Source organism: Lycorma delicatula, chromosome 8, assembly GCF_047948215.1.
Source record: "Lycorma delicatula isolate Av1 chromosome 8, ASM4794821v1, whole genome shotgun sequence".
NCBI classification, from domain to species: Eukaryota; Metazoa; Arthropoda; class Insecta; order Hemiptera; family Fulgoridae; genus Lycorma; species Lycorma delicatula.
In genome coordinates this window covers 84,459,456-84,476,590 of record NC_134462.1, presented here as the reverse complement: position 1 = coordinate 84,476,590, position 17,135 = coordinate 84,459,456, and the positions used below count along the sequence as shown (strand labels likewise).

Here is a 17,135-nt window from a genome sequence, read left to right as displayed (position 1 = left end):
GATAAAATCAACTGTCAGGAAGAAATAAAGCAAACTTAAAGTTTAATACTTTAAGGTCTTTAAACTTAATATCATTATTTTCTGACTTTAAGTTTTGACTTAAGATCAGAGACTATGTAATAAGTAAAGGTGGACATTTCTTGTGGAACAAAGATATCTTAGAGACAAGATGAAAAGGAACTGAAACATATAAGATAAAAAATAAGTAAAGATAAATGAGGAGGACTAAGTTATAGAAGAGGCTGCAAAAAAGGTTTTCTTGTTTTATTAAAATAACAATCTTTTAATTTCTTCAGAAATTCACTGTTGTTTCCTGTTATTGACTCTGCACCATCACTACATACTGCAATAATTTTGTCCAGTCTACTGTATTATAGTTTTTAGTAGCTTCATAAAAAACATCAAAAAGACATTGTCTTGTTACATGACCAGATACTGATTTGTAAAAAAACATATTTTCTTTGGTTGATCTGTCCCTATTATAATCATATCTCACAAAACATAACAACTGAGAAATGTTTACCACATCTGTTGATTCATCAAATTAAATAGTAGAAAATTCCCTTGAACTCACTTGCTGAATTATCTGATTGTGAACATCAGCAGCCATGTTGTTGATTCACCTTGATACTGTGTCAATGGAAAGCAGAATTTTTTCAATTTTTTCTTTTTGCTTTTTGCACGCCTATTGAAACACTTGCCATATCAACTGCAGCAGGCAATATGAGGTTTTCTGTGATTGTGTGGGGTTTGGACATCTTAGCTACTTTTAATGCTATGAGATAAATACTTCAAGTGTACTTTTATCAGTACAGCTAGATTTACAAATAGAAGCTTGTTTATTTCTCAAATTATGTAATTTTCTTTCAAAAAATTCCAAGAGTTTGCTTTTATGATCCGGATGTTTAGTTTCCAAAAGTCAAATTAATTTTAATGGCTTCACAATTTTATTGGAGAGCACTTGAAAGCAAACAAAGCACTGTTGCTTTCCATCCAATGATGTAAAACCATAATTTAAAGAACTGTAACAACTGGTAATGTCACAAGTCTTCTCTCTATGGAATTGGGATGTCATTATACAATTTTGCCTTTTTACCAGTGAATTCACTGGATGTAGATGACTCACAAATTTTTCTCAAATTTATCCATTTTGCATAAGAATGTAATTGGGAAAAAAAACAGTTACAGTGTTCACTGCACTAAAAAACCAAAACCGCAATTATTATTATTTTCAATGAAATTAGACTTTTAGAAACCTAAATAAAGGCAATAGATGCACGCTTCGCATTCAAAACTAAACTGAAGTTCTGAAAGCCCTTATGCCTCTTTTATACTACTGAGAGCAGGATGTGTTCAACTGTATCGTATACATGTTCAAACATGATGCTCTCACAATGAATGTTATGTAAACATATCAAATTACAAGGAGCACATACACATTAAATTGGAAACTGTAAATTGCTCATGTTTGTACATGTCATATATGCATGTTCATACCTGTTGCTATCAACGCAGCTAAATAATTTTAACTAGGTTTCATTGGGTAGTGGGTGGGGGGTCATCAAATAGTCATTGTACATTTTTTTTTTTACTTTTTGGAGGTCATGAAGCTAAAAGGGTTGAGAATCACTGTATTAGAGGAATTATAATATTTAGTTTTTCCTGATAAGTACTTAAGGTTTCATTTGACATTTTTTGTGCAACCATTGGACGGGAAACAGAATCCCAGGATCAATTCATAAGAACCATCCCTATCAATGTAAACAAATACAAGTACTGTTAATTAGATACCCAACCCATAACCTTAGCACAAATCTAATGGAAATCTGGCCAAAACCCACTGGAAAGGAAGGATTGTCTTACTGAGATAAAGATATGCCATAAGCAAGGGATGATGACCTATTCACAAGGGATTGAAAAATGAGACGACCTATTCACATGGAACTAAAATATGAGACAACCTCACAAGGAATGCTTTATCCTTTCTTCAGGCAGTTGATGTTAATTATTCTCTCAATCTTTCAGAAGTTGTATATATTTATCCAGGATGGAAATGCACATTACTGTCAATAATTTTAGATCAGCCATCTCAAATATATACTACTTTTTCTCTAGATGTCTAGTGAGCCAGAAATGGCTCATTCAAATATGTCATCTGAAATCTGAAGTATGAAGAACATTGGAAGTAAGAAAAATATTTATGAAGGAATAGTCCTATCAGTTTAGGATCTTCGAAAAGGTTCTGTATCTTCTTATAAATGAAAGGTTGACTGCCCAGTTTACTTATGGATAATCAGAACAGGTTTTGTCCCAGAAAGGGTACTGAGGATGCCATGTGATGAGTGTGGTCTTATGGATAATCAGAACAGGTTTTGTCCCAGAAAGGGTACTGAGGATGCCATGTGATGAGTGTGGTAACCTCTTTAGAAATTCAGGCTGGCAAACTCTGATATGTGTTCCCAATGCAGATTGTTGGACAATGCTTATCATGTGATATATGAATGTGCTAGGTTTGACTTAATGAGCACAGGGACCATTTAATAATATCTGTTGGCTTGATATTATCGGGTTGACACTTGACCACTATGTTAATTGGAAAAGCTGGGCCGAATGGTGATCATAGAAGGTTTTATTTCATATTTGGCGAAAGAAAGGATCACAGAAGGGGTGTGATCCACTTGGACGTTCCTTCTTTGTGTTTATGTTTGGTTTTATTGTTATTTTGTTTTATGGTTTATTAAATTGTTGTTGTTTTTGTTTGTTACAGTTTTGTTTGTTTTTCATTAGTAATGTTACTGTTGTGATTCATGTTCCATATTCTGACAATAATCTTTTACTCTAATTTAATTTCTTCTGACTATTAATCTCTGTGGTCTCAAAGAAATATATTTTTGTAGTTATTAATTACTCGTATATTACTGCATTTGGTTAATGCAAGTAAGTGGTGAACGATGAAAATCTAGGATCATATTTCTCTAATATTTATTATATTAACAATAAAAGATTGAACAGAGATAAGCAGCAAGATGAAATTTTTATCTGTTTTATATATTTCAATGTTAACAAGTATGCTGTTTGTAGTTTAATGGTTTAATATTATTCCCGTGATCGTAAATATTTTTTTTGTTTCCTTCCATGTCAAAAACTTTTACAATTTGTTACACAATTTTTTAAAAATATTTTTCTTTGTATAACATATACCCATTCTCCCTGAATGTTGTGTCATTTCAAACTTCATATCAGATTTAGTCTGTGTGCATACGTATAGGAACAGCAGTTATAAATGAACATCAGTTGTTACTGTATCAACGGTTCATAAACCATAAAAAAATATTTATGAATCGATTGAATGTTTCACTTTGATTCTTATTCTATTCCTAATTATAACAAAATGAATACTTAACTTAATGCAACTACAATTTTTGAATGTATAATTAAAAAACTGTTTAAAATTCATATATTTTTTTTATAAAAGTAATAAAAAACAAGAAACATTTATCCTGTTTTTAAAGGATAAAAAAAATCCTTACTATTCCTAATTACCTTAACTGAGGGTAAATAAATAAATCTTTATTCTGATTGACTGGTACAAAATATAAATCATATTAGGAATGAGAATGTATACTATTTCACAGACAAAACAGGAATTCTTCAGCATTTGCCTGAATAAATCTATGGAAAACTGCAGTAAAACCTTGATCAGAGAACCATCACAAAATGCATAATTAATTAATTATAACAAAAAAAAACTGTCTAGTTTTGTGTCCAGAATTCAGTGATATTTGTTAAATATCCCAGTTTTCTACACAGATTTTTGTAGATACTGCAAGTGTGGAATGAAATGAAATACAACCTTTAAAGAATACAGTTATTTCTTCCATATTGATTCATCAGACGTGAAATTTTTTAATATCAATGACTTATTTATTAATTGAACTAAAATTTAACACTCATCATATTAGACTTTCAATGTACACAATAAAAATAAATACCAGATGCTGGCACCTTTTTTTACTTTTAACGTCTTTCTCCATAAAGCTGCAAATATACCATCTGTCCAGTCATTGGTAGCAACATCCAATCTTCCAAACATTTGTGCTGCTGTAATCGCTTTAGGATTCATTCTCATTTCTCTAAATAAATTAAAATAAAATAATTAAAATTGTTTAATACTAGTAATTATTTCTACTAGAACATACATTTTAAATAGTCAATAGACGTTATAAATATGTCATGGTACACTATTAATATTTTTTCATTTATCCCATTTTTCCTAATTACTGAAGAGAATTATGTATATTCAAAAACATGAAATTTTTTTTTATATCAAATGTGTATGCATGAATTAATGTTCAAAATGTAATTATATTTGTACAGATATCTGCTTCTGTATTAAATTTTTGTGTTGTGCTACATCCACCAAGAGTTAAAATTACACTGATTAGTTAGATTCTCAATCCTATTTTTGAATAGAAGTGAAAACTGGTTTTTCATTTTACATTTCAGTATCTTTACAAAACTTCTAAGTTACAGAATGAATTAAAAAATACATTTTTATTTAAAAAAAATCATCATTAAAAAATTAACAATTTATAAAACTTTAACCAAAAAAGTTAAGAAAACATTTAGAGAGAGTTTTTTGTATATTAACTTTAATTAAGAAAAAGTACTAATTGAGTATAACTTATGATGACAAAACAGAACATCACAATCTTGAATTTTATTTTAAACAAATACAGGTTACTTAATTGTTTTTGCAACAACTATTATAATAATTTATTTTTGACTTGATGTGGAAATAATATAAGTTCTGGAAAAGGAAGTTCTAAATGGACTACTTCAAATTAGTTGGTCTTGTATAATATTTGGCAACAAATGATTTAATGAAATGAGCTGACTAATAATGTACAGTAAAACTACTCCTCCCCCCCCTCCCACAAAATTGATAATTTCTAAATCATAGCAAAAAAGAAAAATAATAATTCCATGGGTTATAAAACCTATAGGACAATTAGTTTCATACACAAATTGTGACATAAAGATGGGATAAACAATCTTCCAATTAAATTTATTTTTTTTAGAGTTAAAGGGAAAGTAGAGGAGAGTGCAAGAGAACAGTAGTTTAGCTTTAAAAATGAAAAAGGGACATAAGATTTCAAACTGGATATATGAGGATGCTGGTTGAAAGAGTGTTAAAAGTGAACAGAAATATTATATCTGCTTTACTGACTTTTTTTAACCTCTGGGACCAACGTTAGATATTGCTCCAGAAGATGAGATTAATGTTTTTGAAGTGTGTGAAAATGCCATGCCTGACTAGGATTTGAACCTGGGACCTCTGGATGAAAGGCTGAGATGCTACCACTCGCACCACAGAGGCCAGCTGCTTTACTGACTGAGAGAAAGAATGGCAGAATAGGCTGGGGAAACTGGTTTTGAAAGACACTGGAATGCTAGAAAATTAAAATAAACTGTAGATGAAAAAACTAGTAATTAGAGTAGCTAATGATAAAACAGAAGAGGTGGGAGATAAATTTTGGAAAAATAAGGTCGCAAGGTGTGATACATCAACACTTTTAATACATATTTATATTGAAAAATTAACAAAGAAGGTATTAGGAATATGGAAGAGGCATGTAGGGAAGAAGTAGAATAAAAACTGTCATGTTACTAATGACTAAGTGTGGAAGAATCAAAGGACAGACTACAGTTTCATGAGGACTGCAAGAATGGGGAAAGAGTTGAAAATGAAATGAAAAAAGAAGAATAAATGACAGTGATAAGAGTTGCAGAAAAAAAGGCTATGTTAATATAGCAGTAGTAGAAAGATAAAGTAATAATCACTTAAACATTTGGGAAAAATTAATCGCTTGGAATGAAAGTTGAATAAATGAATTAAGAAGCAGATTATCTATTAGAAAAAAGAATTTTTGAAAAAGTGAGAAGATTAACGATGGGAAGGATGCATGATTGAACAGAAGAAGGGATTTGGCAAATACCAAATGAAATTTGTTATTATATAGATCTCAATCATGGACATTCAGAAAGAAGGAAGTAGCTTGAAAATTTTTATGAGAAGTTATAAAGAAGAATGGAGGAAGTGAAACGGACAAATAAAATGAGAGATAAAGAACTAAGAACAATAGGAATCCTCTCCTTTTGTTCTTAGGTTTTGATAAGTAAGAGGGAAAGTTCTTGGTTGAGGATTATTCTAGGTAAAAAATTTTTTCACTGAAGAATCATAAAAGAAAGGGAAGAAGGAAGAGGGAGAGGGATTAGGACCTTTACAAATATTTAGAGTAAAAGATGCTCAGGAACAAGAAAAATGGAGAATGTTCAGTTGAAAGACAGATTCACCATGGAGGAAGTACTAATGTGCAGTTAGTATTTTTCCATAACAACAAAACAATGGTAGAAATGTTTTGAATTCATAAGAAAAAAATGCATGAGCTCAAACAATATTTCTGAATTAAATATTTTATTAAATCTATTAAACACAAAACTACTTAATTTAAAACACGAAAAAAGATCTAGAAATGAACTAGAAGGAAATTTATAAAATTACCTATGTGGTTCACCACAAACAGTGAGTGCTTTCATTAAAGTATGAATACAACAAGTTTTGCCAGCACCTGCAGGACCCAGTGTCATTATTCCATGACGAACTCTCTGAGTCTCGTATAACTGAATGAAAAAAATACAAATGAAAACGGTTAATGAAGTAAAATAATATAATTTTTATGTATTATAGAAAAAGCAATCTCTTAATCAAAAGTTAATTAAACTTATTTTATTAATACTCTCTCTGGAGAACTAACATTTAAAATATTTTCTATGAACAGCATACGTTCAATTTTTATACAGAGCATAATGTAATATGAATATATTATTTAAACTTAAATAATTAACAGGCTACAAAAATTCACATTAACGTTAAAGTAATCACATTTCACATTTAAGTTATTAGAAGGTCAGATTCACAAGTCTGTGATACAATTATAGTAGCTCATAAACAATACAATGCAAATCTCACAAATTCTTTGAAAAAATATCAGTAAGCCTGATTTCAAATTACAATAAGAGATTCAATTAGAAAGGAAGTATTTATACAATTTACTGTGACAATCATGTCAAATAATCTTTATACTTTTTTAACTTCAGGCTAGAATTTTTAATAAAAGTTTCTTAATTGACAGAAAATATTTTTCTTCAATAAACTAAACTGCTTAGACATTTAATCATAAACCCTTTAATTTTTAGATATTCACTTATACTCTGAGGTCCAGAAATACATTAATCTTAAAGGTACTGCAAGTTGTGTAATTCTACAACTAAAAATTAAGTCAGTAATTCTGTAATGGCCAACACAACTTTAATAAAAGTTACAATGCAACTTTCACAAGATATAAATCAGGGTAGTGTCAATGGAGGGATAAAGAGGAGATAAACAATTTTTAAATAGATGAATTTCTTTATTGTAAAACCTGGAAATAATTTTAACAGATAAGAAAATTGTTTTGATATAAAACAAAAACCTGTATAAGTTTAAGAACCCAAGGTGGATGGTAAATAAGTTCAGCCTCCTCAACTTGTTCAGCAATGGCAGCTTCTAAAGTAGGATAAGATGTTTTTTCAAGTAACTGATTTGGAAATAAATCTGCCACAAGTGAAATAAAAAGTGGCTCATCTTCATCTGTAAAAATTTAAATACATTTTGTTATTATGATGAATAATCTAAAAAAAAAAATTACATTCATTTTTATAATTTTTTCTTTGTTATTTATAGGAAAAATAAAGGCTAAGTTTATACACTATGTATGATGACATTCTCCTGGAATTTCACAACCTATTCTTCTCGTGAAAATAATGGAAAAAGTTCATATAATCATATATTCTAAAATGCTTCATTTGTGGGTTATGGCTAGTGAAAGATTTCACTTGGATTTCAGCTAGCCTGGAGAAATTTGGTCATACTGAAATTTTTAGAATGTTAATTAAGGGGCAGATTTAGTAATTTTCCATGGTTTTTGACCTGAAAAAAATATGAAAAAATAGGTCTTAGAACCGTACTGCAGTAGTTTTTGAGAAATCTGGGATATTGGGAAACCAATAAATTGGGGTAAACAAATCCTGTTTTTTATGTTTGACATTCAGTAACTTTGTTAAATGAGTAATAAAAATATAAAACTTTAAAACATAAAACCTATACTTCTGAGGTCCCTGACAAAAAAAAAAAAACAAAACAAATTAAAAAAAAAATTATGTGTAATTTGGATGTATATTTGGAATAAGGATGTGTATAATACATTGATGCAGATGATGAATCACTAATAAACAAAACAAGATCTGTTTGTATTCTGTTGGAAAGAGATAAAGTCATGAAGAACAGTACAGTCACATTTACTGAATTTATACTGCTTTCTATTTTTTTCTTTAGATAAGAAAATGAGTAAATTATGCAGCTTAGTGAAGAAGGCAAAAGGAAACCACTTCCCTTCTTAGACTACTTTGTAAGCTGGACACAGATGCTTGTAATTTCTTAGAACAGGTATGAGAGTTTTAGGGTGACTGGGTCTCATGTCACCCACCGGGTTGGTCTAGTGGTGAACGCGTCTTCCCAAATCAACTAATTTGGAAGTCGAGAGTTCCAGCGCTCAAGTCCTAGTAAAGTCAGTTATTTTTACATGGATTTGAATACTAGATTGTGGATACCGGTGTTCTTTGGTGGTTGGGTTTCAATTAACCACACATCTCAGGAATGGTCGAACTGAGACTGTAGAATACCAATTCATTTACACTCATACATATCATCCTCATTCATCCTCTGATGTATTATCTGAATGGTAATTACCAGTGGCTAAACAGGAAAAGTGGGTCTCATGTCAGGCATCCTATAATTGTTTTGTATTGGAATTTCATGTATATAAAAAAAAAAAAAAAAATTAAGTTTGTAAGGCTAAAATTATTTTCAATTTTAGTTTATTTCTAACTTTATTATTATTATAGAAATCTATCAGTATATTTCTGAAAGTATTTTCACAAAATAGTTTTTTAATTAAATAATTTTAATGAGAGTGATCAAACATAGAAACTGTCGATTAATTTGTTGATTGTCTTCTGGATAACCATTTTGAGTTATTGCCTTACATTAAATAAGATGTTATAGTAAATTAAACATTTCTTTATGTTTAGCTTAGATTCTTTTTTTAATCAGAATTAGGTTGGATTAAGTTTTCCAATTAGATGAGAAAACGTTTTCTCACAAATGCAATCTAATAGTATCAATAAAAATGATTTGTTATGCTAACATACCGATTAGTTTTGAAAGATTCATGTCACGCAGAACTCTCATAACTATTGTGCTTTCAGTATCCTTTGAATTAACTCGCTTAGCAGCTCCTAAAGTTCTTAATACTGAGAGAATATTTCTGAGTCCAAAGTCATAATGTACCTAAAAATATAAGGTTAAAAATTTTAATTATTAGTAAACATACCTTTTAACTCTTTAACAGTTAATTTTTTTTGTAAGTTTTAAGTTTTTTTTTACCTTGACTATATTGGAGTTATAAATTTTGTAGACCCTAATCAGGAATCAAATCTGGGTGTATTAATGCTACCACCTAAGCCACTGAGGTTGTTAGAAAACTGTCTTACTAAAGTTTACATGAGATTATTTTTAATCATTTTCTTCAAAACGATTTCAGTTGTCTTTACAACCATGTTCAGTGGGAGTATATTATAAAATTTTGAAAGCATACTTTTGTACTTTGAAGCTAGTCAGGTCTAAGAAACAGAGCGATTTGTTCTAATCATGTTCTGCAGTGAAGTGTAACTAGCTAAATAATCTATTGTTATACAAAAAAAATTCTAATTTTGTGTAATTACAAGTTTGTTTTTTAAGTAATTCAAGGTAAGTGTTATCTAGACCATCACTATCTATAAAATTTTCTGGTGGTGGCCAATGTTTTAACAGATCCTCTGGAAGCATACTTCCAGGTATTTAGAAAGGATCTGTATATTCTTTGCTTTGAAGTTCATTTTTTATCAAATTAAATCACATGACATTCTTCCTCGAAAATTATTTATTTGGACAGGATTCAGTTCAGATCTATTTATATATATATATATAATTGAGATTAATAATAAACAAATAATGAGCTTATATAGCGTATGTCCCATGAAGAGGTATACACTTTTGATTTAGTATCACTTTCCCATTCCCCCATCAAACAAAGGTTCCCCCAACAAAGGTTCTAAAAATGTTCTGTCAAAATTTAAAGTTCTAGGATTTACAGAAACAAAATGTCGGCTTTCAAATAAAAATATCAATTTCAGATAAACGACATTTTTTATTCATTACAAAACAGCTGGTAAAAATCATTAAAACAAGATGATGTATTGTTAAACCACTGTCCAAAATGAATAAAACAAGTTAATAATTTTTCATAATCTTGCTTCATTTTCCTGTGTGAACATTTAATTGTTAAAATTGGATTTACAACTGAACAAAAAGTTCAATGCTTGTGCATGAGCCATTGCATTTGGTAATTTAGCAGAGTCCACACGATTTTCATATTTTTATTTGATAGCTGCCATCTTGTTTCCATACATCCTAGAAGGTTGAAATTTTAATAGAACATTTTTAGAACCTTTGTTAAAAGGTCTGTAAAGTTTCAATAGAATCAGTGGGGGAATGGGTGAGTGATAGTAAATCAAAAGCTTTTACTTTATCGTGAGACACATTGTACAGGTGGCAGGGAAGTCAACATACCCTTAAAGTTAACGAAAAATATGAGATAGGATACGTGTTTTGAACATACAGTATTTTCATTGGGGTCGATTGGCAGCAGTTTTTTACTTCACACACTCTGAGTTAAAGACAGTTGTGCTAAATTGTCTGGCACGAGAAGTTACAGTGTCGAGGAGAGGGTAATGACAAGTGTATGGGTTTATGAATGACAACATATGAATTAAACAATGAAGCTGATTAGTGATATGTTTCAGCAATGCTTTAATAAGCCCACCATGAAAAGCAACAATGTTGGCTTGGGAAAAACCTGCGTTTGAATTAGACAGGGTTAAAGATAAGCAATGGAATGGACGAAAGTTAACACGGTTAGAAATATGTGTTGCTGTTGCAGTTTTATTGAACAATCTCCAATGAAATCAACTCGTAAATGGTCAGCTGAACTTCGTATACCACAGACAACGATGCAAGATCACATGAAAAAGGACTTGAAAGTTAGGCCATTTTGTCTGATGTTCATCAATGAACTGACAGATGGAGACATGGAACGTCACGCTGCATCTTGTCGGATTTTATTAAAAAATTTCCACGCTGCAGTGCACCGTGGAAAGAGGCTTTTTACTGATGAATGTGCAAGCAGTTTACGTGTCAGAAATGTGTTATTTTGGGCAAAAGAAAATTCTTATTAAATGACTGAGTTGGAAAGAAATCCACTGCACGTCATGATATAGGCTGGAATGACAGCTTGACATTTGTTTGGTCCTTATTATCTTGACGGACCGGTGAATGCACAAACTTATTTAAAGATGTTGAAAGCACGGTTAATACCACAGCTTCAAGAGAAGGATCTCATGGAACGAGTATGTTTGCAGTAGCATGGAGCACCTGCACATTTTGCTTGATCAGTCCGCACATTTCTGAATGAAAAATTTCTAGGACGCTGGAATGACCTCGGTACTCCAGCGTCACCAGTTCCGTTATCATGGCCACCACGAAGTCCTCATCTCACCACACCAAACAATTCATTATGGGGAACTATCAAGGGCATGCGAATCTGCACGTTGCTACACCAAAAATGAAGAATTGCGGGACACTGTGAGGGACGCCTTCCGTAACATAATACCAGAAATGCTCTGTCGCATGTTGAAGAGAATGTGGCAACATATAGAATTGTGCGTGCAACATGAGGGCGAACACACAGACCACTGGACCTTTAAAATTTATACTATATTTCAAGTGAGTAAATAAAATAATTCATTATTATATCGCATTTTTCATTTATAACTAATTACAAATTTTTAGTTCTAACTTTAGGGGTACGGTGACTTCCCGGCCACTCTGTGTACACACACACACACACACAAACACAGACATATATATATGTGTGTGTGTATGTGTATATATATATATGTATATATATATATATACAAATGTACACTAACAGAAAAATAATATTTCAGCTATATTTATATACTTCAAATCTGCCTAAACACAAACTGCAATGGGTTTTTTTTGCAAACAGAAAACTAATTTTTCAATACAAATTATTTGACATAGTAATCACTACATAAGAATAAATTATATCAAACCTGTTTAGTAAGTTGTTCTTCACAAAGTTTATAAAGTGTATAAAACTTACGCGCCAAGGTAATATTTTCAAGGAAACCACAGCTGGCTAATTTTACTCTAATAATAATTTGTCTATCTGGTACCATCATTGCAACAGTTCGGAATTGAATCTTTAAATTTTCTGGCAGTTCTTTACGACCTGCATATCCAGGATTCTAAACAGACAACGTAAATTTCTTTTAAAATTTCTACAAACTGTATAAATTTTTTATAAATTCTAAATTACTGTCAGATGTTCCTTAATATTGTACTGACTAGATTATTGTCAAGGTAGATATTGTTCATGTTATACAACAACTTCATGACATATTATATTGATGTTATACTACTATAATTGTAAGAAAGATATAATTTCAAGAAGTAAGATAATTACAGATTCTACATCATATTTAACATATGTACAAAAATTAAAAAATTTTAATACTTATTGAAAATGCAACTATCTTAGTTAATTAGTGATTCCACATCCTTTTTACATGACTGCTCAAAAAGGAGTGTAATATTTTTAGGGTGTATGTATGCATGTATGTTTGTTCCACCGTAGCAGCTCAATGGCTGAACTGATTTAAATGTATGGCCCCGTGCTGGAATCCTTACTAGGAGTAAGGATTTACTCCTAGTTACTAGGAGTGTCATAAACTTTTTAAATATGTGTATACACATATGTATGTTTAAAAAAATTGAAAAAATCTATCAGATGAGTGAGTGGTCTTTGAATAATTTGTATCTCAACGCTTCATTCTGAACGATTTGAAAACCTCGTATCTCATACGTCTGAAGTTGTCTTACTATTGTTTTTACACAACTGTCCAAAAAGTGTTTCTTGTGTATGTATTATGTTCCACCATAACAGCTCAACAGCTGAACCAATTGTCAACCGCAGACTCTATAATATACTATATTAGTAATAATCTTGTATTAAAGAGTAATTTTTTTTTTGGCAGTCTTTTCTAAATTTTAATAATTATATCTTGTAATTTAGTAAATTACACATAAATTAGTTAATCTAATTGAAATACTAAATAAATATACATATATTTTTTTTCATTTTTTATGACCACATAGGATCACTTCAAATAGTGCATTATCCAAGTCTCTTTGAAGGGACTGTTCGGTCTTTGTGGCTCTCCCAGTAAATTTTCATATGTTCCAATACCTGTGCCCTTTCTGAAGTTAAAAATGTTCGGGTTGTAAGTTTCTTTCTTGTGAGTGTAAAGAGAGTTTCCTTGATTTTTTGTTTAATTTTATCCTGACTGTGACATCTTCTGGTGTAAGGTCAATTTCCTTCAGATCCTCTCTTATTTTTCTTATCTATCTACATCCTGTCTTGATGTTTTTTGAATCAAGATTGTAGTGTACCAGCTGTTTCAGAAGTCTCAAATTTTGCGTCCTCATGATGTCTCCAAGGAATCCCAGTCTCCTCTTACGCATGGTATCAGTGATGGGTTCTAAATCTTTGTACACAACCTTGTTGAACACTATCCACTATCCATTAGGGTTTATTTTGTCTGCTTTTTTGTGTAGCAGGTGGACAAGGGCTGTTGCCCAGTGCTCTGGTAATTCTTTGATTCAGATGCTGACAAGCTGTTAAAGGGCAATTTTTGCTGGTCTTCTTGTACATTTCCAGATCTCTACAAAGGTCTGATCTTCTCCTGCCGCTTTCTGATTCTTCATCTCACCCAGTGCTTGGTAGACTTCTTTTATTGTGGGAGGGTTGAAGTTTTCTAGTGGTGTTGTTATTGGGGTTCTGGTGTTGAAGGTTAGGAGTTCTGTCAGTTCTTTGCAATTTAGGAGCTTGTTGAAATATTTAGCTAGAATTTCTTAGTTGTCGTTATTGTTATGGGCCAGATTATGGTTTTCATTCATTATTAGTAGGGTTGGGGGTTCATATTTTTGGAATTGTTTTTTGAAGGTTTTGTGGTAGTCTCTCAACTGTGTTTTGCTAAATTCTTCTTCTATTGATTTCAGTGTTCTTTATGGTTTTATCATTTTATTTTTCTTAGGGTTGGGGTGGCTTCCTTTCTTTGTTTTACTGGTTCTTGGAAGTATGTTTCTGATTTTTGGGATTGGTGTAACCAATCCCAAAAACCAAAAACAATATAGTGGGGATTGCTTCCCCACTATTTCATCGCATTCACTGTTCCACCACTGACGCTTCTTACAGGGTTTTATTGGGGGCAATTCTTCAGCAGTTTGTTTAAGGTTATTGACTAGATCTTCGAGTTTATCCATGATTATTATTTTTTCAGTTGCTTTTTGGTAATTTTAAAGGCTTGGTTTTGTTGCTTCCTTTGGGGAATGAATTTAATTTTAATTTTGAGTATGTAGTGATCTGAGCCTGTGTCTATTCCTTGTAAGACTTTTACATTGTAGATCTCTTGTGATGGTGTTTGTCCATGAAGACATGATCTTGTTGCCATTTTCCTTTAATGTAGTTGGGGTATTTCCAGGTTTTGCATTTTTTAGGTTTTCCCTTGAAATATGTCGATTTCGAGATCAGTTCGTGGTTTCTACAGAGATTGATTAGTCTTTGTTCGTTTTCATTTGTTCTCTCTTGGATGGGTCATTTTCTGATGATGTTGTGGTATCTTACTCTGCCTAGTTGAGCACTGAAGTCTCCGATTAGTTGTTTAATGTGATTTTTGGGGATGTTATTTATAATCTGGTTGAATAGGTCCCAGACCTTTACTGTTTCTTTACAGTATTTTGGAGATTTTATTATTAGCGGGGGCAGAGTGTTTATTATGGTGTGGATTTTATTAGATACTTTTAGGGTGAGTGTTGATATTCTAGGGGATTCTTGAATTCATGTATGAAATTTATTACCTTGAGGCTGTTCAAAAATCCTGTTCCAAAGTGTGGGACGCTTTTTGTCACTCCTTTTCAGGTATACTTTTATAGAGTCTATATCCTTGAGATTCCATGAAGTCCTGGTCAGTGTTTCTTATTTCCTGCAGTCTCAGAATGAGATTTTGTTTTGCTCCATTAGGCTCTTTATTATTGGTTATTTTTAGTTTACCAGTGCACATGAGTGAGTTTACATTATGTGTGAAAATGTAGATGATTTGATTTCAGATTTTGTATTGTTTGTGTTTGTGTGTGGAGTTAGGGCATCCTAATGCTTCTGATCACATGTTATCTTCTAAGTGGCAGCCTATTGTATCCGAATGTTGCTTTCTCTGAACTCTGGTGTTGCTTGGTTCAGCTGGTGGAGTATTCCTTAAAAGACCTTTCATGGTTGACTGTTAAGGGGTCATCTGTGGTGGAACTAAGTCCCAAGTTAGTTACAACTCTAGATGTGATCTGGTGAGGAGAAAATATCTGTTTTATTAGAAGGTAACATAATTTTCAGAGAACATTATAGGTTCTGAGCATTTTTTCAGACAATCAACATAATTTTTTTTAAGGAAATTTCTAAATATCCAGTAAAAAATCATTAAGATTAAACAAGAAGTTCTCCAGTTAGAATAAAAGTATTGTAGTTTACTGTGAATACACCCAGTAATGCTGAAATCCATGCTTTGAATAAATTCACCAATTTAATATTAGGTACTTTGATGACAAAAGTCAGTGTCAGTCACTGACATAATAAGATAATCTTATTTGATAATAAGATTCTATAGTAACCAGAAGGTAAATGCAATGGAAACATCCATGACCACCTTATAAAAAAAACATTCAAATTTAGCTAAAAAAAGGAAGTGTTATATTATCCCTAAAATTTCTTGAGCTGAAAACGCTAAAAACTGTAGCTTATTAGGAAAGAAGCTAAAAATTAACGAATGCTTGTAATAATAAAATGTGTACTGGACTGATTAAAATTAAAGCCTGCAATTAGCAGCAACAGTTGAAGACTGCTGAGAACAGGAGGTATGTTTGTTGCATAACTGTTCTGATACAGCATGCTATTCTGATTAAATTCTTAAAAAGATAACTTTGAAGCTACAATTTCACCCATATTATGACTACTACTTATTTGGTTTGCTTGTGATGAAGAGGCTATTGATTCAATTTGGTGGAAACAATCGTCTCCTTAGAGTAATTGAAATTAATAAGATATTAAGAAAATCTGGACTGGATATTTTAAATATTTAAAAAGAAATAAAGATATTCATACCATGGTAATAAATATTCCAAATTCTGGACACATATCAATAACATCACCGTCAGTAAAAACAAATTGTTTTTTCTTTTCCTTTTTGGCAGCAAGAACCACAGCAACTTGTTGAGCAGCTACAGAAAGAACTGGCAGTTCAATTCTGTTGAATTCATCAAAACATCCCCAAGAACCAGATTGTGCCAAACCTGCTCATCATGAAAAAGTGACAAAGATATTATTAATTAAAAGTTATACAATTCCATAATGATTTAACAACAAGCTCTAATATTTACCACAATTTTAATATTTCTATATAAAATTTTACTTAAATTTAAATATGAGCTGATTTAATGGGTTTCAGAGATACAAGATACATTCTTATAAGAAGCATTATTCCACTGCAGAACCAATCTGTATAGGATATGATATTAAACTGAGCAAAGTAGTTAAGAAACATAACTCTTTCATGAGAAATAAACATTTCTTCAGTTAAGAAAAGCAGTTTACAACATGAGTTGATTATAATGTCAATTATGTAATTCAGCTGTAGTTAAATAATGCAACAAGAGTGTTAGAAAAATACAAACAATTTATCAGTGTTCATGTAATTTTTCAGTGAGAAACTTAGGAAATTAGACAACTTAAAAGATTGAAAAAAGG

General features: G+C 31.3%; 1 protein-coding gene across 1 annotated transcript in view; it reads right to left on the bottom strand.

Moving 5' to 3' along the window:
- The window catches only part of Dhc1 (dynein axonemal heavy chain 1), a 224,683-nt gene that overhangs the window by 99,190 nt on the left and 108,358 nt on the right, over positions 1–17,135 (bottom strand). Inside the window, exons 36-41 of the mRNA XM_075372596.1 lie at positions 16,494–16,681; positions 12,337–12,531; positions 9,313–9,451; positions 7,536–7,693; positions 6,566–6,684; positions 4,006–4,133 (exon numbers count right to left, since the gene is read on the bottom strand). Coding sequence (XP_075228711.1) covers positions 4,006–4,133; positions 6,566–6,684; positions 7,536–7,693; positions 9,313–9,451; positions 12,337–12,531; positions 16,494–16,681 — 927 coding nt within the window. The remainder of the gene's footprint in view (positions 1–4,005; positions 4,134–6,565; positions 6,685–7,535; positions 7,694–9,312; positions 9,452–12,336; positions 12,532–16,493; positions 16,682–17,135) is intronic.